At 48.0% G+C, this 22,046-nt stretch overlaps 2 protein-coding genes across 4 annotated transcripts in view; one reads left to right on the top strand and one right to left on the bottom strand.

Moving 5' to 3' along the window:
* The first annotated feature begins 34 nt into the window (after positions 1-34).
* ZSWIM7 (zinc finger SWIM-type containing 7) lies at positions 35-21,534 on the top strand. Of its 3 annotated transcripts, none has more exons than XM_072640055.1 (6): positions 35-102; positions 425-506; positions 2,869-2,890; positions 5,986-6,088; positions 14,693-14,797; positions 17,951-18,249. In XM_072640055.1, the coding sequence occupies exons 2-6, from the start codon at positions 431-433 to the stop codon at positions 18,068-18,070; spliced, it is 426 nt and encodes a 141-aa protein (XP_072496156.1). In that variant the 5' UTR covers positions 35-102; positions 425-430; the 3' UTR covers positions 18,071-18,249. The 3 variants fall into 3 exon arrangements, 2 of the variants coding, with proteins under 2 accessions (XP_072496156.1, XP_072496157.1); XR_011973912.1 differs by lacking the exon at positions 35-102 and adding an exon at positions 20,789-21,534 and having other exon boundaries at positions 119-506; positions 17,951-18,162; XM_072640056.1 differs by lacking the exon at positions 35-102 and adding an exon at positions 136-173.
* The window catches only part of ADORA2B (adenosine A2b receptor), a 44,740-nt gene continuing 42,601 nt past the window's right edge, over positions 19,908-22,046 (bottom strand). The window contains exon 2 of the mRNA XM_072640048.1: positions 19,908-21,482. Coding sequence (XP_072496149.1) covers positions 20,822-21,482 — 661 coding nt within the window. The 3' untranslated portion in view covers positions 19,908-20,821. The remainder of the gene's footprint in view (positions 21,483-22,046) is intronic.

Genomic DNA, 22,046 nt, shown 5'->3' with positions numbered 1-22,046 from the left:
CCTTTCGCCTCCGACCTAGAAGGCCGCGGTGTTCCCGTTTCCGGGCTTGCGTAAGAACCCTGGGGCACGTGACCTGGAGGGGCAGGAACTACATCTCCCAGGGTGCGTAGCGCCTAGCCTAAGAAGCCGGGGCCGCTGGAGCTCAGGGAGGGCGGGAGCGGGAACCCTAGAGGGTGAGTCCCAACCCCGAGTGACCCTAGAACCCCGGAGTCCGGGATAGATCTTGGCCTCGAGTGCCCCTCGCGCAGGTCCGACCTTCCCCTCTCCCACCCCGCGGGTTTTCAAGAGTCCAGCCCCCAGGTTTGACAGATGAGGAAACTGAGGCCTGGAGGGGCGGCTAAGGCCCCCTACGTGAGCCGCAGGGTCGGGATGTGACCCCGGGGCTGACCCGCGCTTGGAGATCCACTTGTGTCCCTGCCCCCAGGATGCCATGGAGGCCACGCTGCCCGCGGTGCTGGAGGCGGTGCTGGGCGAGATTGCGGCCACGCGCGGGGAGGCGACTCGAGGTAGGGGGGCGTCCCGGGGCAGCCGCTGGCCCTCGGGACCCCAGGACCGGCCGGCCGAGCCCGGGGAGGGGGTGGGGTGCGGGGCAGGAACCTCCTGGGGGCGGCTCTTCCCTCAGTGACCAGCAGAGGATGCCCCTGGCCAAGGAACCCTGCTGCCTGTTGCTGCGGTCTGAGAGGGCGGGGGCCTGGGTGCGAATGCTGCCGGGGCCGCCGAGGAGGCCTGTCAGACGGGGCGGGTTCTGCCCACGTGTATCCATTCAGTGACAGAGAATCGTAAGGAACATACGAGCGAGCCTGTGCGGTTCGGCGTCTGCCCTCTGCCCGCACCGCACAGGGCTTGCCCGGTGCCTCTCTGTGCCCGGGATGGGAGGGGAGGGTCCTTCCGACGGGGCTGTGGCTGTGCCCGTGCCCTGCAGATCCGAGGCCCACCGACGGGGCCCGGCCACCCCTCCTCGGAACACTCAACCGAGCTTTGTTCTTTGTCCCCCTCGGAGAGCGGGGACTGTCCTTCTTAGGGGGGCCCAGCACACGGGAAGCATCTGACAGGTGTTTTTTCATTCATTCCATTCATTCATTACTGTGTGCTTGGCCGTATGCTAAATACGCCTACCTTCAAGGAGATTATACTATATATTATATTATTATAACATATATAACATAATATAATTATATATCCAATTATATTACATAAGGGGAAACACACACCTAGAGGAGCCATGACCAGGAAAGGGGGCTTTGGTCTGGGAAGTCCCGGTGGAACCCCAGAGCAGTTGCCTTTTCCAGAGGCTGTGCGAAGGCCGATTTATTTACAGTGCCCAGAGCCAGAGTGGAAGCAGGGAACAGGGTGGCCATACTTGACCAACAGCAAGTCCTGAAATGGCCTGGATCAAAGGGCACTCTCATCCAACTGGCCAGCCAGGCTGGGGGAGTGGGGAGTGTCACTGAGCTGAAGATAAGTTATAGGTACAGTAAGGTTGTCCAGACCAACTCCCTCATTTTACAGAGAAAGAAACTGAGGCTCAAAGAGTTAAGGGATTTGCTTGAGGCCACACTAGTAAATAGTGTTGTTTTTTAATGTGTGTATATACCATGTATCCACAATATGAGTGTATAGACAGTATATATACATCTATTATATATGCACACAAATTTGATATATAAACCCTTGCCTCTAGTTTTTCAATTGATCTTATTTTTACGAGTAGCTTTCATTTTTCCATCCCCTTCATTTCCAGATGTCTCTTCTCCCTCCCCACCTAGTGAGCCATCCTTCATAGCAAAGATTAGCCATGAAATAGAGCATTTCAGCCAAACCAGCCACCGCCTCAGCAATGCCTGAAGATAGCTTCTGCATTCATCCACATCCAATCCCCCGCTTCTGCAAAGGGGTGACCCCATGTTTCCTCTGCTCTTCCAAATGTCTGTTTAAAAATGGTTTGGTGTTGCATTAGTATCATTCAAAGAGACGTTGCCATTTTCAAGGGAGTGCTCAAGAACAAATCAACTCCCTTTGTCTGGTTTTTAGTCAAAACGGCTGTGAGTGAATGTGCTTAAAAGGATCCACTGGTATCAGTTGCTCGTGTATTCTGATCCCAGAAAGAAAAACAGCTGACTTTTTCTGAACTCCTCCAGTGAGAGAAACTACTGTTGTTTCCTACGGAAAGCAGATTGTTTTCCAGGATGAAAACCCACCCAGACATTCAATGGCTCCCTATTGCTTACTGATTGAAAGTTTAGGGAATTGCAACTTAGGGATATGACCTAGGAGTCCACCTGGCATCTTCCTGGCTCCGGATTTCAGGGTGGAGGCGAGAGTGGAGCAGCTAGTTGGCACAGTGACTAGAGCATTGGGCTTGGAATCAGGAAGACATTTTCCTGAGTTCAAATCTGCCCTCAGATACTTACTAGCTGTGTGACCCTGGGCAAGTCACTTCACCCTACTGGTATCATTTTCCTCAGATGTAAAATGAGCTGGAGAAGGAAAATCCCAAATGGGGTCACAGAGTTGGACACGACTGAAACAATGGAGCATTTTAATTTCTTCACAATCCCTTTTCCTTTGCACATTGTTAAACCCTTTCTCGTAAGAGTTTAAAATCTCTGTGGAAAAGTTAAAGAAATGAGAATTGGTTGCAGAGATGACCCTTTATCCAGATTTTATACTCTTAAGCAGTGAAGTCCATTCACTGGCTTTTTCATAATTCTAATCCTGTTGGGAAGGAGGTGGAAATTGAAAAGGCCTCCCTTGTGGAGGTGAGGTTGTAGGGCTTATAAGGCCTTCATTGCTAAGGATCAACATGTGGGCTCATCAGTTAGCATTCAGGAAGGTGACTGATTTTTCTTCCCCTTTTTTGTTTTGCAGTGCCTGATGAACTCCTCTTGGCGTGAGTATTTGCCCTTTTGAATTTGGGGGGAACTTTGATTGTCAGTGATGCTGGAGTACGATGCTTTTCATAGATCTGAACTTGTCATTCGTTACGAGGTCAGACATTCTATGGCTCCCTATTGTTTGTTAACAAAAGCTTAAACTTCACCTGGCACTCCCAGCTCTTCACAATTTTGTGCCACAGTCTTTCTAGCCTCCATTTGTTCCATCCAGATTGGACTACTATCCTCTCCCAACACCCCTGGAATAAATAAACAAACAAATAAAAAACTTAACCTCCTTGCCTTCCTGCACACCACTTCCTCTAGTTGGAATTCCCTTCCTTCCTTTTCTGCCTAGTGAATTCCTATCCATCCATTAAAGCCCACCTCAAATGCTGCTTCCTTCAGGAAGCTTTCCCCAGTTCTTCTCTCCCTACCCTCAGTGGAAAATGATCTTCCCTCAACACCTATGTGTGTGTGTGTGTGTGTGTGTGTGTGTGTGTGTGTGTGTGTGTGTGTGTGTGTGAAGCTTTCTGTATTGAAGTCTTACTCTTCTTGACGGGAAGTCCCATGAAGGCAGGGATCATGTCTTTTCTAACCTTTAAATCAATAAATTAACTAATAAGCACTTATTAAGCACTCACTTCATGCCAAACACTGTCCTGGGCTATGGAGATATAAGACAAAAGGGAATCAGTGCCTGCCCTTATGGAGCAGTGGGGTCATGGTAGATGAGACACTATGCACAGATGGGCCTGTACACAATACTAGGTGTTTGGTGAGGTGTGGGGGAGTTAGGAAAGGTCACTGGAGAAGAAAGGAACCCAAATTTGGAAAGAGATGAGATAGTTTAACAAGTGACTGTGCAAAAGGAGTGCATTCTGGGTATTGGGGACAGCCAGTGCAATGGCATGGAGATGAGCTGGTGTGGAGGCCTTGGACATAATGAGAGGGGTCAGGCACCAGGGGCTCTGGGCAGGTGGAATAAATAAGACTTAGCGCTGCTTGGGTGAGGGGGAAGGAGGAACTGAGGATGACTCGAGATGCCAGCCTGGGGATTGGGAGGATAGGAGTGCCCCCAACAGAAACAAGTTTGGGGGAAAGCTTCCGAGTTCTGCTCCAGACATGCTGAATTTGAGATGCCTTTGGGATGACCAAGAGGAGACACCAAATACACAGCTAGTTGAGCAGAGTTGGAGCTCATGGGAGTGACCCTAGAAGTCCGAGGCTCCTTCACACAGAGGTGGTAATTGAGCCTGTGAGAGCTGATGGGGGCAACCAGAACCCAGGGCTTCCTTGCAGGTAGGAACTGGGATAGGAATAGAGGCCCACGGAAAGGAGAGTGAGACAGGCAGGAAGGAAATGAAAACCCAGAGAGGAGAGGACCCATGAGGAGGGCACCCAGCGGCTGCAGAGGGTCAGGGGCGAGCACCAAGAAGACACCCTTGCATTGGGCTCTTTAGAGATCAGGGATAATATGATTGATGAGTTTATTCAGCACTCTCTGTGCCTAGCACAGTGTCATGAACACAATGGTGCTTAATACATCTTTGTTGTGTGTGACATATGAGGTGCATGTTGATTGATGTACACTTCCCTATCAGAGAAAGAAAGCATTCAGTCGGGGGGGCAGGGAGAGGGTTTCCCTCCCCCTCCCTTCCAAATAGTGTCCTTTGCTATCCTTCCATATATGTGCATGTATGTACATATATGTGTACACACAAATAACTTGAGTGTCTATGTTTGAGTGTGTTGACTTGGAATGGAGTTGGGTGGATGTGCCCAGCAAGGTGGAAGGCTGAATGCTGAATGGGATGCCATTGCCATCCTCAGGCCTCGGATCTTAAAGGCTTTGTCTTATTAAATGTGTTCTAAATTAGGAACATTCTTTCAAAAATAGAAAGGCCTCTCAGCCTGCAGGGTGACTCAACCTTCTTCTAAACCATCTTGACCTCAGGAGTCCCCTGGTCTCTACTTGTTTCCACTGAAGATTGACTGGAGGTTGGCCATCCACACTGAGTATGGTATTAATCACATTCAAGGAGGAATATGGTTTTCAGGCCTTTGTCTCCTACTCTCTGTCTCTCTTTAGTGGGTGCCAGCGGATGCTCCCTGTTTTCATGAAAGCTATGCCTCTTATTTCTCTAAAAGCCCAAGATTTGTAAAGCTCTTCCAGGTTCGTGGCAAGTCCTAGGAATCCCAACTTGGGATTAAGATTGTGCCTCAGTAGGGAGTCTTGGCAGGAAGCAAGAGGGAGAGCTTATTTTCTTCAGTCTTTCTGGATTGGGTCTTGTCTGAACCAGAAAGAAAATTTCCCTCCTCTCCAAGCATTGACAAAGTTTGACCTATAAAGCAATTTCTCATTTTTAATTTACCCTAAATTGAAAGGGAGACTGAGCTGGGGTCAGGTCCCCTTGGGTAGTATTTGTAATGGGCCTACAACGAATAGTGAAATATTATAGAAAAGACAGTGATGACCAGCATATGTTGAAGGTTCATCTCAGGGGCTTCAGACACTCCCAAGTGGCCTTGTTCCATCCTCCCCCAGCATACATACTCTGCACCCCAGAGAGGCTGCCAAGTTGGATCTGACCAAAGGTGTGTAGAGCTATTCCCCTTCCTATACCAGAGGGTATGCAGGATTGAAACCTTACGCCTTACCCCACTCACTCTTTCCACCTACTGATATCTCTCCACATCTGAGGCACAGGGCTGTCACAAGGAAAAGGACATTTACCAGTTGCCTTTAGGTACTCGCAGTCTCCTGGGTCATGGCAAAAGGGAAGCATTTCAAATTGATAGCATTGGGGAGGCCTGATAAGGTGAGGATAATGTGGCGGAGGAGGTGGGGCATCCCCAAGGGCCCAGAGTAGACCTAGTGGAAGCTGCTGATGGGCTTTCATGAGGTCTGAGCCCACTTATAAAACTTTGAGGGTGCTACAGTAAGGCCCTCAAAAAAGCCAGTGCTCAGGCATTCCTCATGCCCCATTGGAAAGAGGGCTGGCTCCATTCTTTCTCCTGGTTTTTGCACATTCACTTATTGTTCATTGCATTCATTTGGAGGATGCCAGATGGCATGGGATGTCTGATGTGAAGTCTTTCTGTTTCCTAGGCTGAAATTTATATTTGGTCCGTCTGCCGTCCAGGCCTTGGATCTTGTCGATCGACGTTCCATCACCCACATCTCCTCTCCTAGTGGAAGAACCGTATACCAGGTAGAGATTATTTGGGGGAATTTCCAAGCTGGAAAATTCCCGTTACATTTAAATTGTGTGTTTACTGGACTCAATATGGAGGAATGCTATAGTCAAATTACTTCCTGTACTGTTATGAAAGCATTTGACTTGATGGGAAACATTTGACTGTTAGTAATTGAAATAGAATCCATTTGCAACCTCACAATTACCCAGTGGAATGAACCTTAGACTGAGAGTGAATGGGCATTTAATATGGGGCCACAGCAAGCTGAATGTCAAAAATGATGCATCTTTCCCTATGACATAGAGCAGGAAATGAAAACACTATTAAAGATTTGCTAATGCTTGGGGGAAAAAAAGAATTCCCTCTTTTTCAGCTCTCTGAAGGTTGGTCAGGTTGTGGCTTTTTTGGTGGACAGGACCAGAGTCATGATTGTTTCAAAAAGATTTTTAGCATCATATTATCTTTCAGTCAACAAGCAGTTAAGTCCCTACTATATGCCAGGCAGTGTACTAAATACTAGGGAAATAAAGAAAGGCAAAACAGTCCCTACCCTCAGGGAGCTCCCATTCTAGGCACTAGAAGCTAGGGCCTGAGAAAAGTCTCCTGAAGGAGGGGGTAGAGATGACTCTTGAAGGAAGCTGGGATTCTAAGGAGCCCAGTGGGGAGGGGGTCAGCCCATCAGTTCAAAGGTGTAGAAATGGGAGATGATTGTGTGTGAGGAGTCATAGGCCAATGAGCTGGATTGTAGGTAAGGGAAGACCCTTGGAAAGGGTGTAAAAGGTTCACTGGAAGGTTCCAGATTGGGAAGAGCTTTAAATGCCAGACAAATGATTTAATATTGGATCTTCAAGGTAATAGGAAGCCATTGGTGTTTTTGAAGAGAAGAGAGGTACCCAATGCTGCCAGCTCTTTCCACTCACTTGTCAGGTCATATTGTTTGACATTGTCAAGTAGGTGTGTAGAGTTGGATAAAGCCTGACCTTGATCCCCCTCTCCAAGCAGACCAAGGCAGTGGTGTTCAGTACTTTGTAATTCAGAACCTCCCCTGGAATTTACCTGCTTGAGGTCAAGGGGCATTTCACCTGGCTCCCTCTGTCCCGGGAACTCTGCAGCCCACCAACCTTTGTCCTGCCCTTGGCCATGGAAGCTCCAACCCTCTAGATGTCATCATCTTCCTGCTAGAGATGGTTTCCTCCTTTCTCAGCTGGGATTTGCATATTGTCTCCAATTTTTTATGTAGTCAAAAGGCCCCAGCTCTCCTTAAGAGAAGAGAGGCTCCCGGAGCTGATAGCTCTTCCCACGTCCTCATGTGTCAACTTTGTTTTGATTCTTAATCCCAGCATAGCACTCGACCTAGGTCAGGCTGGCTTCCAGCCATATCCTCATTTTAAGTGGGCTGCCCACAGCTGTGCCATTCACAGTGGATTTTCATTTACTAAGATTCCTGGCTCTCCAGTGACCCAGTTATTAGCTAAGAGCCTAATGACTTTGCTTGAGATGTTTTTCATCATAGTTGACTTTTTACTTTTCCCAGTGGTTATTTTCATTATTATTCACATCCTGTGTTATATTGGGTTGCCTTATTTATTGTAAGAATGCTAACTTCCTTGGAGTGTGGCCATCAGCCCAGACTCTGAGTGAAATGGGGCTGTGGAAACTTCACACCCTTGGGATTGTTTTTAATGGGCCCATTTCATTGTACCTGGCCAGTGTCAAGGGTCTTCAAATGAGGGAGAAGATCGAAAAGATGTTTCTGGTGGTCTTTCTAGGAGCCACTGTTAGTTATCCTTGGTATAAGACCTTGGTACCAGAGCTGGCTGTCTTCCCTTGGGACCCCTAAGTGCTGTCTGTCCTATATCATGAGTACCCAGGTTTTATGCCAGGTGCATGCCTGCAGGTTTCAGTGTGTTCCACTCATTCACCCACTGGATACATTTGGAAAGTGGGGGCCAGTCCTCCTTGTCAGATTGGGTTGATCACAAAACCACAGGCTTAGACCTGCAAGAGACTTTGGACATCCATCTGATCCGACTCCCTCATTTTACAGAGGAGGAAACTGAGGCCCAGAATATTAAGTGACTTGCCCACAGTCACAAAGTGAGTAAGTACCTGAGGCAAGATTTGAACTCAGGTCTTCCTGACTCCAAATCCAGCCATCTATCCATTGCATCTTGGAGCATCCTCCTGCCTTTTGAATAGATGACGTGCCCTTCAGTTAAGTCCTCGTCTCTAGAGTTGACTGGGAGCAGATCAGAGTTCCTTTGGGTAGTCATGTACCCACAGACACTTGCTGTCTAATGTATCCCCTTTTAAAAACAAAGCAAAACTAAGACCTTTACCATTGCCCACTGAGAGTGTTCAGGCCTGTTTTGAGAAGAGGAGTCACTTTCTGGCCAAGATAAGTGTCATTATTTGCTTGGACTTAGAGTAGAAGAAAGGTAAGAAAAAGCACTCAGTTTTCCACCTCCCATAACACTCCTTGGCTCACACCACTAAATGGTTTACATCAAAGGTTCAGCCAGCCTTGTGTGGCCAGGGAAGGTGGCAACCAGCTGATCGGTGCCATGATCCACAGTCTAGGCAGCTATTTAGAGCACATGGAGATTCATTCCATCCCTGTGTGCTCCCTGACCGCTCCCTGATCTCCAGTTCCACCCTGGACTCTGCTCAGGAAGGCCAAGAAGCACTAGACAGAGGCATCCCTTCTTTAAGGGCCCTTTCATTTGTCCAGGAAGAGGCCTGAAGCCCAACAGTGGTCAGAACAATTTGGTTAAACCTCGAGCTAGAGGGCCTGAGGCTTGACGACCAAGGACTGAGGGCCGAGCAAGCCCAAGTCAGTCACCTAGCCACAGAGGGCTGCACACTCCCCACACATCCCCTCCTCTCTTGGCAGTCTTTCCCACCTTCTGCCTCTCCTGTTGTAATTGGGGTTTTTTCTACCATTGCTCCATGGAGAAGTAGCAGATCCATGTATCCAGACTGTGAGCTCCATTACGTTGAGACTCGGGGCCACCAATGCTGGATTGTTATTCATTCGAATGCCTACTAGGGGTCAGGTGCTGGCTGGGCACTGTTGAAGATGCCCAGGTAACTAACTAAGCCAGTGTTCTGCTGTCTTAAGTTAATGGGGGTAGGGAGGTGTGGCACACATAGCTATAATGCAAAGTAAGCTCTAAGGATAGTGAGGGGCACGGAGAAAGCCTCGAATGATTTGGTAATGTTCAAATGAGCGGATTAGAGAAGGATCCGAGGAAAATCATTGAGCTTAGAGGGTCCTTAGAGGTCCATCTCCCTCCTCTGATATATGAAGAAACTGAGTCTGAGAGGTTAAGAGTAGTGTTCAAAGTCACTTAGGTAATAAATAATAGCCAGGATTCTCACAAAGCCCCTCTGACTCTGAATCCAGATCTTTTAGCTGGGCTGTGCCGGTTAGGTAGGATTTCAACAGGTGGAAGTGTTAGGAAGAGCCTTTCAGGGTTAGCAGATATTGTGAGCCAAGGAACAGAGGTGGAAAAGTGTGAGATGTGTTGAGGTCTAGAACTCTCTGGTTAGAGTTCAGAGCATATAGTGGCTCCAGAACGGATTGAAATCAGATTGTGGAGGCTTTTGAATTGGTAGGCTCAGATCCCAGATCTGGAGTGGGAAGGGCCTTCAGAACCCCCTTTTACAGGTGAGGAAACAGGCTCCAAAAAATGAGATGACTTACCACAGCTAACTCAGTTGTGACTGTCTTGGGCAAGAATCCAGCTCAAGTTTTCCTGATTCCAAACCCAGCACTCTGTCCACTGTGCCACCTTGGCCAAGGACTTTGAACTTTATTGAGTAAGTAGGAGACTGTCATGAAAGGTTTTTGAACATTAGACTCTATTACCTTGACAGTAAAGTAAGGTTATCTCCAATAAATTGGTTAGAGTGGGAGAGTAGAAACCAGGAGGCAGCCTAGGAGGGTCTTACCATATTGTAAAGGAGCGATAAGGGCCTAAGACCAGATGATGAGAACGAAAGACCACAGAAGGATTCCTGGGAAGATGGCAGAGAGGGATTACCAGGAAGCTGTGCTCCTCACAGACCTCAGAAAAACAACAGAAAAGCTGGCACTTTTCTAGAAGGTTTAAGCTGAAGAAAAGCTCTGATATTATTAAAATTACAGATTAAGAGAAACAAGAAATACCACCAGGAGATATGTGCTGGTTGGCAGTTTTCAGGAAATCCCAAGAGATAACCTCAGTTGGGTAATAGATGCTTTCTAGGAATTCAAGAAAGTTTTAAATTGATTGGGGGTGGGGTGGAAGGGAGGAGGAACTAATAAAAAATGGGAATGAAGCTTAAAAAAGCTAAAGGCCATGACAAAAAGGAATACCATTTGTGCTTAAGTTTCTTGATGTGGGTACTCCCTCCACTTGTGCAAATTGTAACCCCTCTTTGATTTCAGTGAGAGTCTTAATGAGTTGCTGAAGCCCAGAGTCTCCCCCTGTTGACTGCTGCCTGGTGCTGGGTCTTCCACACTAGGCAAGGCTGGCCTTGAAGGGGCTGGCAGATTGGTCATGATCAAGCCTATACCCAAAGGCTTTACTGTTTGGCAGGTCCTGGCCCTGCCCAGGCCCCTCTGGGATAAGTGGCTTCTTGGCTGGCTTTCTGTCTACTCTGCCACACTACCCAATCCATGCATGAGAAAAATTTGTAGGAAGGGAAGGCTGGAAAATAATTGAACTGGAAACATATTTAGAAGCATTGCAATTAAGTGAAAATTTTGGCAGACAAGTCTTGGAGGCACAGACACAGTGAAAAAGAAAAAATCAGATCAATATTATTTCAAGAAATCTTCTGGGATGGTTCCCAGAACCATCCAGAACAAGGAACACTATGCAAATAGAACATGCAGAATTCTAATAAGACAATTAGAATGTGGGCCACCCAGGCAGATCATTATCAAATTGCAAAGCTACATCAATAACCAAAAAAAAATTTCTTTTCAAGCCACCAGAAGGAGAAAGGAAACTACCTATGACAAAATCACAAAATGGTGAGACTAGAAAGGACTCTAAATATCATTTAGTCCAGTGTTCTCATCCTGTACAAGTAGCAGCTAAGACCCAGAAAGGTGACTTGCCCAGGGTTACTCACTTTCAGCCAACATTCCAGGCCAGTTCTTAGGAATCGCTCGGATCAAGATCTCACCAGGGCTTTCTTTTTTGGGGCAGGGAGAGGGGAAGAAAGACATTTGAATAATGCCTATTTCAGTTCAAAGTATTTGTGCTGAGATCCCAGGCTCAGAATTCCTTAGATATCTAAGGCTTCTGTTGGAAGAGATAAGGCAGACATTTAAAATCCAAAATGAATATGAATTCCCCAGGAAAAGCCCACCCTTGTACCAAGCCTGTCCATCCAAACTAGACTGCTAGAAAAACAGAATCACAGGCACTTAACAACCAGTTAACACTCCTGGTCGGAATCTTAATGTAAAGAAACACAAACCTACTGGGGGCAAGGGTGCTGGGGGAAGCAAAACCTTGAGTTCGTCAAAAGGTTGAACATGACAGTTTGGCTCGAAAAGAGAAAAAGATGATCAGAAAAGTTAATTCCCATATGTGCCATAAGTCTTAGTTTGGTTTTAAGCATTGTGTGTGTGTGACCATGATCCATAGAGTTTTTCAGATAAAGAAAGAAAAGGTAGAGGAAGAGAATTGACAATCTCAAAGCAAAGCACCTGACTTGGCTAATGGAGATGTTGTTTTGGGGCAAATGGAGCAAAACAAAGTGTTTTGTGAAGTCCAGGGGAGATTGTTATCACGAGGTGGAATCAAGAAAAGCTCCATGCGGAAAGTGGCATTTAAGTGGAGCATTAAAGAGCAGTGAAACTGCCAGTAGGCAGGAGAGGAAAGGAGACATCTTAGACATGGTGGGCAGTAGAGAGCTCTAGACACCGAGCACAGACATCTCAGGACTACAACCATGGATCAGCAGAATTATTCTGGTCCTGGTGTAAGGAATGGATGGAGGGCTAGGGGAGAGGACAGCAGGAAAATTCGCTGGTGAATGTGGAGGGGATGTGTGGGTCCCTCCTTTGTTGCCAAATGTGTTGCCAAAGAAGACCACGCCATCAGAAAAATAACGACATGACTTGCACTTGTCTTTGTTTTGAGTGAGGGAGGGCTGTGCAGGTCACCAGCCTCGCTTCTCCTCCAGAGCTATCTGAATCCAGTGATCCATCAGAATGATTGGAGATGACCCAGGATGAGGCAATTGGAGTTAAGTGACTTGCCCAAGGTCACACAGCTAGTGAGTGTCAAGTGTCTGAGGTAAGATTTGAACTCAGGTCCTCCTGACTCCTGCGCTGGTGCTCTATCCACTGCACCACCTAGCTGCCCTGGATGGGGTGTGAGGCTAGAGCCAGAGTCTGAATTGTGGCTCTTCCCATGTATGACTTGTGAGACCTTAGGCAAGTCCCTTCACTGGTCTCCCTCAGTTTCCTCACCTGTAAAATGGGGAGGCTAGACCAGATGATAGCCAAGGCTCTTTCCCCCTCTAGATGTACAATCCTTTGTAATAGTTCAGACAGATGGTGATGAGGATCTGTATTCAAATAGCTGTGAGTGATACAGAAGAGACAGGGTTATGAATGTGGGAGATTGGGCAAACAGTGGCTTCAATGCTAGAAAGAATGAAGTCATGAGGAAGGGCCAGCCTGGGGGGACAGACGCTAACCTTGGTTTTGCACATGTGGTTCTCCAACATGGTGGCTTTGGAGGCCTGGAAGGGTTGCGCTGGGAAGCTCCAGCCCAGAGGTGATAATTGAAGCTGTTGAGAGTAAGAGATTGCCCAGAAAAAAGGGTAGAAGAGGCCTGAGGATGTAGGGCCAGTGGAGTCGGGCCATGGAGGAGTTGCACGGGAGGCCCTGGGGTACCTGGGCCATGACGAGGTCTCCATTTGCCAGTAACAGCAGAAACATTGAGGATTCATTTGGACTTTTTAGGTGTCTCAGCACCAGGGCAGTCCTGACAATGAGAGTCCCATGGGAGAAGCTGAGAGGCCATGTGGGTGGTGCCAGTCTCTTCTTTGGTTATGGCCCAGCCCTTTGTAGACAGACATCAGGAGGGAAGGCTAACGATGTGGCTCCAGAGGAGGCCTGGCTTTCTTGGCCTTAAGTTGTCATCCTGAGGACACAATTCACTTGGAGGATCGTTTCTGATTACCCTCTGCTTGGGGTGGCTTTTGGAGGTTCAGCTGAGGGAATGAGAGGTCCTACTGTATCCAAACTCCCTCTGCCCCATCCCTGAAATATAGCCATCCACCTTTGCTGGCTGTGGGTCCCACCTCTGAGCCCCAGGGCAAGGGATTGAGCCTCCGTGGGTCAGGACGCCACATGGCAGCTTTTAGGTAGTGAGCCTCTGACCTCCAATTTGTTACAACTAAGTCCATCTCTTGGTACCATCCACCCTCTTGAGCAGTGTCATATCACAGGCTTTTCTAGTACTTTTCAGTCTCAAGAACAATCTGATTCATGGAGTCTGAGCTACAGAGGGCCTTGCTGACCACTCCGGCCTCCGTGAGTGAGCTTGGAGCCCCTGCCCTCTGACTTCCTGCAGGGTGCTTGTGTGTGCTTGCTGGTCATCTCAGTGGGCAGAGATTTTAGGATTGTTCCCAGAGACGGAGTCTGTGGGCGTGTAAAATCCTACTCTGGATTCCCGCTCTTTCTACCTCCACATTGCTGAAGGAAGCTGAAATCGGGGGCCATCCCCCACCCTGAGGCTCTCCTTTGGGCCCTACTCCTCCCACCCCCATCGGGCAGCTGTGGAGGTCCTCCTTGTACGTACTTTGTTCTAAGGCCCCTCAGAAAGGGCATTGGGAATCACAAGGCCTGGGGGCTCCTTTTGGCTTTGGCATTAGCCCATGATCACCTCACTCTCAGAATCTACTTCCTCCTCTCTAATATGGGGTTAATGTACTACTTGCCTTCAAAGCCAGAAGCCCTGGGGTCAAGCCCCAGTCCTGACATGACCTTGGCCAAGTTACCAAACATTCTGGTGCCCTCGGAGAGCAGGGGCTCACCAGCCTTGGTAGTGGGTGTTCCCTCCTCAGAGATCCCTGCTTCACATGATTGTGGTGGTGAGAAGGCACCTCCCACCAAGGCTGGACCACTCCCCATTTTCCCATGTGAGTTTGGGACAGATATGTGTATCCTCTCCCTCTGTATGTGTGTGTGGGGTTGTGCCATGCAGTGACTGAGGGTGAGAAGTGCAGCATTGAGGTGGGGAGAGAAGAGAGGAAGGAAGGACCCGGCCATTCCCAAGCAGGGATGAGCACATCTCTGACCCCTGGTCCTCAAAAGCCTTAGTCCTGAAGCCTTTCCCACTGTCTGGATCAGGAAGCTTTGGAATGAGGAGAGCATTGCCAAGCAACCAAGGCTGTCTTTGCTGATGGGGGTCAGGGCCATTGTGGGGGAAGGGTAGAATCTGCCACAGAAAGCAGAATTTCCCCTTTTTGGGGACATTGCCAAAGTTTTCCCTTCTGGTGCAATACTCCACGTAACTCTTGAGTAATAGGATGAATGACGAGGGAGGGAGATGATTGGCAGTACAGGTCTGGGGTCTGAACCTTCCCATGTCCTTGGTCTGCAGGTGCTCGGCAGCTCTGGGAAAGCATACGTGTGTTTCGCCTCTTGCCATTACTGCTCGTGCCCAGCCTTTGCTTTCTCTGTGCTTCGGAAGAGTGACAGCCTGTTGGTAAGAGGGGGTTCGACGTGACCACAGGTAGAAATGAACTGCAGCCGGTGGGACCATCCTTGCATTCTCTACTTATCTCTCCCGGGTTTGTCTACCCCGTGGGAATGTCATTTTTAGAAGAGTATCAGTTTCCTGCTCAGTGAAACCCTTCCCGAGAGCTCTCCCTTTCACACTCATGACCTTTCCACTCACAGTCACCCAAGAAGCACTAGACCTCGGCACATAAGAGGTGTCTCCCCCAACCCCCACCCTGGGAGCCAACCCAGATGCGGAGCGGAAGGCAGCCTCCCTCAGCCTTCAATTATTCATGAGGCCTCTTGTGGATCATGGAGTCTTTGGAGGCCTGTGTTCCAGCCACCCTGCTTTATGGAAGAGGAAGCCAAGGCCCAGGAACATTCAGTGTCTGGACTAGCGTCACATGGCTTGTAAGGAGCAGAGGGTCTTAGGATTTGAACTTGGGCCTTATGTCTGTAACCAATACTCTTTCCATTGCACCGTGGTGGTTGTACCTAGTGCCCTTCCCCTGTCTGGCCTGCTGCCTTGGCACTGGCCCCAGGGGGCACAGGAGCAGCACATCTCATCCATTGTCAACCTCAGGAGAGAGGAAAGGCAACTCACAGAAAAGGGAAATGTCCATTTCTTCCACTGCCCCCAATCAGGGATTCTTCATCTTTTTTGTGCTCTGGAACCCCTGGGTAGCAGGCTTGGAAAACCTGGGGAGCCCTTCTCTGAATCATGTTTATAAATGTATAGAAGAAAATACAGAGAGTTGCAAAGGAAATCACTTCTATTGAAATACAGTCATCACAGCGCTCTTTCCCATCCAAGTTCATGGACCCCCTGAAATGTGTTCTTCACATCAAGTGAAGACTCCTCAACCCTAAAGGATGGGGATGGGGCATGGCCTTGGAAAGAAGGCAAGTCCAAACCGCAGCATCTGCACCCTTCTTCCCATACGTGGGGGGAGAAGTCCATCCTTTCCTTCAGATTGTCCCATGATCACCTTGGGCACCATCAGGGCTTTGGGCATGTGTGGCGCCCTTGGCCGCAGCCAGCCACGTGTTTGATCTGCGACATTTCCCCAGCCCTGTTTATCTGCTTGGTGCAGCTAGTCATTTGTTTCATCTATTCTCTATTTAAAAACAAAAACTTATTGATATATTTTGTTTTCCTATCATCTTGAAGCAGCTGGAGGCGAAGTGGATAGAGCGCCAGGACTGAAATCAGGAAGACCAGACTTCAAATCTGGCCTCAGACACTAGCTGGGTGACCCTGGGCAAGTCACTTTTCCTCTGCCTCAGTTTCCTTCACTGTAAAATGAGGATCATAGCAGCCCCTGGCTCCCAGAGTTGTTGTGTAAAGCACTTAGCACAGTGACTGGCACATAGTAGGAGCTCTATAAATGCTAGCTATCATTATGATTGCCTTTACTTCTATGTTACCCTTCCCACCACCCCTCCTGGTGGCCATCCCTGTGCAGAAAGAATTAAAAAGGAAAAGGTGCAAAGGGTCAGCAAAGCCAAGGGAGGCAGAGTCAAGCTTGGCACAAAGTGGGGGTTTGCCCCTCTCTCTGTCCCTTGCCTCATCTCCCCAGCTGGAGTTGGCCATTCTGATAACCCAGTTTGGGGTTTTTGTCCTTTCCGTTGACATGGTTTTGTAATCATGTGGGCTGATTTCCTTAGTCTGCTCACTTCACTCAACCTCCTTTCATACAAGTCTTCTCGTCCTTCCCAAATCTTTCACCTAATGTCATTGTTTCTTCCAGCACAGTCATTCCATTATGATCACGTGCTGCTACATTTGGCGTAGCCTTTCTCCACACCATAGGCACTGACTCTATTTCCAGTAGTGTCCCTACTATATTCTCTTTGAAAACCTGAGTCTCACAAAGCAGGACTGGTCTGGTAGACCACAGGGACTTGAGAGAAAATTGGCAATTAGGCAATCTCTCCTGGAATCCATGGACAGAAAGAATTTCAGGATGAAAGAGAAATCTCTTCCCTGGGTATTGATAGCTCAGTCCCCAGAAGTGGCTGTGGGCATCGCTGCATTGGCCTTGAAAAGCCTGGGGCTGCTGGACTTAATGACAGTGACTCACTGAGTGTGGAATCATGAAGGAATTTGGATTAGGCTTCAGTGCAGAATTTGATTTTTCTTTAGACTGTTTGGTTGGCATTATGAGAGAGAATCTTGTTGGCTGGATCTTGTGGACATGTTGGTCCTTTGCCCTACAGCTGTGTGATTCATTCTGCCCTGGGTCGTGCTGATACTGGACCTATTCTGGGGACATCGAGATTCCATGTGCCTCCTTTCCCTTTGTAGCATAAGATCTCAGTCTCTCTCATCGCCAGCATGGTCTATGCTATGACTCCGATGGGCCTGTGTGGTTTGGCTGGACCCATACCTGGTGATGAGACTTTGTTTCCTGTAGTTTCATCAGAGGGACTTTTTTTTTTTTTTTTAAGAGAGGTTGTTACAGCAGTTTGGACAGAGTTGGTTGGTCTACTTGGAGCTGCTGGGTTTTTTCTCTCTGGTTCCTCCCCACTCCCCCCACGTGAATTTTTCTGGGGAAAGTATGTAAAACAAGAGTTGAGACCAGAGGGTTCTCTTCTTGGAATCCATGTATAAATATCTGGGGTTCTATGAACTTGGATAGGAAAGGCCACCTGCCTGCCTCTTCCCAGCTTGACCTCTCTCTTCTGTCCTGGTCCACACCTGGGTTTTCATTTGGAGGGAGGAGCTCCTGGGCAGGAAATGCATTCTACTGATATAGCTTGTCAGCTCTTTTGCAGAGCTCTAGCTTTTGGGACCCCTCTGCTCTCTTCAGGGCCACTGAGGACCCCCACCCCAAAGACCTTTTATTCATGTAGGTTCTGTCTATAGTCATCATATTAGACGTTAAAATATCTTTCTGTTGTCATGAAAACAGTTTTGACCTCAAGCACCCCCTGAAATGACCGTACCCTGAGAACCGTGGTCTTCAAGGATTGCCAGGGGCACCATGGATAGGTTAATGGATTGATTTTCTGAGGTCCCACAGCCACTAGGTATCAGAGGTGGGATGTAAACCCAGTTTTTCTGGCTCCAGGAACAACTGACATATTTCTGCTTCCCAAGCTGGTTTCTGACTAACTTGTATCTTATGTCTTCCAGTGCAAGCATCTCCTGGCCATCTACCTCAGCCTGGCCATGGGGCTGTGCCAGGATCTGCGTGTTTCTAATGAGCAGCTGTCTGGCCTCCTGTTGGCAGAGGAGAATCAAGAGCAGGTCTAGCCGGCGCCACCGATGCCTCTACAAATCGCCTGGCAAGGGACTGTTTCCCTCTCCTCTTCACCTGAAGCAGAGATGCTAGACTGAGGGACTAAGTGAGCAGTTATGAAATGCTTATTGTATGCCAAGCACTGTTATGATGCCCCCACTTTCTCATTTAATCATGTGTTGTCTAAGGAAAATGGCACCTTTCCTTCTGTTGAAGGGAGTTAGAGAATGTACAGAATGTGCTTGTGATCACGGTCAAGCCTTCCCACGAAGGGCTTTCTACAGCCAGGATACCAGTGAGATGGCAGAATTCTTCAGCAAAATCCGCTGTAGTAGATGGGGGAAAAAATCCTATTAGTTGGCATTATACAGTGTTCAAATTGGGGGCAGCTAGGCAGCGTGGTGGAGAGAGCGCCAGGCCTTGAGTCAGGAAGACCTTAGTTTTAATCCAGCCTCAGACACTTACTAGCTGTGTGAGCGGTCAAGTCATTTAACCCTGTTTGCCTCAATTCTCTGTCTGTAAAATGAACTAGAAAAGGAAATGGCAAACCACTCCGGTATCTTTAAAACCCCACATGGGGTCACAACAAGAGTAACAATGTTCTGATGAGTGGAAATGGCAAAGTAAGGAGGGAGGAAGGCTTTTTCTTTCATAGTCACGTGTCTATCTCCAAAGGAATGGGGAAAAGATCTTTACCAATTTGGTATCAGAAAGTCTGCATTCAACTTCCAACCTCACTACTTGTTAGCTTTGTGACCTTGGGCTGCTGGACTTTTCAAGCCTCTGTTTCCTTTTCTGGAAAATGGGGATAATAGTACTTACGCTGTCTGTCCCACTAACTGAGATTAACTTAGGTAAGTTACTTTAATGGAAAGCTTTTATTAGCTGTTACAGCAGACTCCTGGGAAAAGTAAATCCAATGGGAACATGGCTGATACTTTAGGAATCACCCAGAAGCAAAGGGACTTGAGGACATGGCTAAAGGAGTTATTCTTCCATTCAACAAACATTAGGTGACTACTGTATGCCAGGTGCCAGGGCTACAAAGATAGGTAGGACACCAACCTAGCTTTTGGGAGCTTAGAACCAGCATGTGACTAGCATCCAGAAGCCAGGAGTGGGATTGGTTTTCTGTTTGCATATTGAAATTTAATAGACTCATTTTAAACACAGGTAACTCTGGAAGGCAGTAGTGGATAGACAGCTGGCCTCAGGGCCAAGAAAGTCTGGATTTATTGCCACATGCTGGCTCTGTGATTCTGGGCAAGGAATTCAACCCCTGAGGGCCCCAGGCAAGTCTATAAAAGTGCTGATCTACATCGACTGGGGTTTCTTGAAATGTTGGGAGCTCTTTACACCATGGAAACCACAGATCCAGTCCCTTCTGTGGTGGCCCCCACTGCCTCCATCACTGGTCCCTAAGCGAAACAAAACCAAAAATCCCAAAGGGGAAAGTGGGCTGAGGGCCAGATATGGGTGCCATAACCTCTTTCAGGTAAGGGAGAATCCTAGTCAAGGTGGTGTCTCCTTTGAAAGAAGCGAGGAATTTTGGTAGAATGAGGTTGGAGTGGGGAGAAACCCACTATGGACACAGAGGACCACCTGAGCAGAGGCCCAGGAGACACTCAGCCCATGAGCCCGCTGGTATGTGAGGCTCTGTGAAAGCCACTGATGGCATCTATCTTTCTTGGTGACAAATGGACAGTTTTGGACCTGATCCTGAGGTTTCTCGAGGTGAGGAAAGTTGGACAACATGCCACTAGTTCGGTCTCCCTCCCATGACAGTTGTTTTCCCTCCCTAGGAAAGTGAGAAAGCCAGAGACAGTTCTGGATGTAGTTTGATACATTAAATTTCTTATCCAAAAAAAAGCTTTATTTTTAATTCACTTAAATTATCTTCAGCTTTGAGCTAATACTACATCTGTACACAGACACTACAAATGAGGTTAAAATCTCACAGTTTGAGCTCAGCCATTTCTTGGCCCCATCTTTTAGATCTGCTCAATTCTGCTGAGGGGGGGAGGACCAGAAGCAGAGGGCAGCTATTCAGCCTCCTCCTCCCCTCCAAAGCTGAGTGGGCAACCCCTGCTATCCCCCCCAAAAGAGGAAAGGGATTCTAGCGCAGGAGGGATGAATTTCTTTTCCTCTATTCTTGGGTCTCTCTAAGAGAAGGGAGAAAAACTGCAATCTCCAGTATGAAAAGCACAATGTCACTAGATTGCAAGCCGGAAGGAGACTTCCCATCTATCACCAGGGCCTCTTCTCCACCCGTTCATGTATGTAGTGTTCTTCTGGCCACATCCAGTGGGAGCAGGTTCCCATCCGTCAGAAGAGCCAAGATATTGTTTCCCCATTGCTTCCAAGTTAGGAAAACATCACTGCCGTGTGGGTGAGTTCACAGTAACAATGGATGAAATCCTTTCTTGTTAGAGAGTAGTATTCGGTACATCCAAAACAGTGGGGCAGAGGTTAAGGAGGCTGTTGAGAAAAATGGTGTCCTTGACCAACAGCTTCTTGACCTCCTTTTGGAATCCCGGCCTCATCCAGTCCACACAGAGCTAGCAGCAGGACCAAATACCACAAAAGTCTGTTTCCATTTGTTGGCCCTCGGAGATAATCATATGTTTACATAGATCCAGAGTACAATCAGCGAGGCACTCAGAATGGGCAGTCTGTATGTGCGAGTCACCACTGAGACTCAACCAGGTTTCTCATTGCTGTGCCTCTTACAGGTCTCGGGTCTCATGGTTTCTCAGCAGCAGGGATCATATGTCCACATCGAGGGTCTGCACTGTCGCTGACTGTCCATTGCTACTCTTGGGGAGGTCATCTGTCTGACAGAGGATGTACCTCGAGATGATCTTGTGGAACGTGTAGCGAAAGTCCCTTATCCGGTAGGCATAGATGATGGGATTAATGACAGAGTTGGTATGCGACAAGAGGATGACCGTGTGCATGAGCACCTTAGGCTTGCTCTTGGCAAAGTGGGAATCAAAGAGTGTGATGCAGTTCGTGGCATGTAGGGGCAGCCAGCACAGAGCAAAGATGCCCACAATCATGGCCAGTGACTTGGCCGCATGGATCTCCCGCTGCAGCGTGGTCCGCGAGTGGTCCATCAGCTCCATGCGGCGTAGCTGCTGGCAGGCCACCAGGAAAATCTTAACATAGATGGCCAGCATGATGAGCAATGGGGGCAGGACGCAACCGAAGAAATTAAAGTAGACCATGTAAGACATGGTGACCACGTTCTCAAACAGACATTTCACAGGACAGCAGCTCCGGTTTGCGGAGCTGCCAGTGCAGTTGTGGGTGGCATTGGCCCTGTCATTCCATCCCATGAGAGGAGTCAGGCCAATGCCAAAAGCGAGAATCCAGAGCACAGCAATGACCCCTCTTGCCCGGGTCCCAGTAACTAAACTCTTGTACCTGTTGCCAAAAAAAAAAAAAATCCATTACATTCAGTTTCTAATAATCACAATACTATTACATGCTTTTTTTGATACAAAATAATCTTCACCACTTCCCCTCCTGGTAATGTAGTGGACAGAGTGCTGGGTCTGGAGTCAGGAAAACCTGGATTCATATCCAGTCTCAGATACTTGCTATGTGACCCTGGGCAAGTCACTGAAATTTCTGTTTGCTTCAGTTCTCTCTAAGATGGGGATAATAATAGCACCCTCCTCCCGGAGTTGTGTTATCGAATGAGACAATTGTAAAGTACTTATCATATATAGGTACTATTATTTCCTCACTCTAATGCCCCCACATTTGCCTTGGGAACAATGAGTTTAATTTTTCTAATGAATATAAAGTTCTCAGTGTCATTCTTGGCTACTGGTGATCAAGGAACACAGTCTGTGTTTTGAATGAAAAGGGCAGTTCTCCAAGGACAGCCCTGCTAAATAAGGCTAGAGACTGAACCTGGGAGTGCCCAGTATGATAAACTCCTGGCTGAAGAAATTCCCTCTACCGATACCCATTACCACCTTC

This window comes from Notamacropus eugenii, chromosome 2 (genome assembly GCF_028372415.1).
Source record: "Notamacropus eugenii isolate mMacEug1 chromosome 2, mMacEug1.pri_v2, whole genome shotgun sequence".
Lineage (NCBI taxonomy): Eukaryota > Metazoa > Chordata > Mammalia > Diprotodontia > Macropodidae > Notamacropus > Notamacropus eugenii.
The sequence above is the reverse complement of the archived record's forward strand: the minus strand, read 5'-3'. Positions and strand labels throughout refer to the sequence as shown.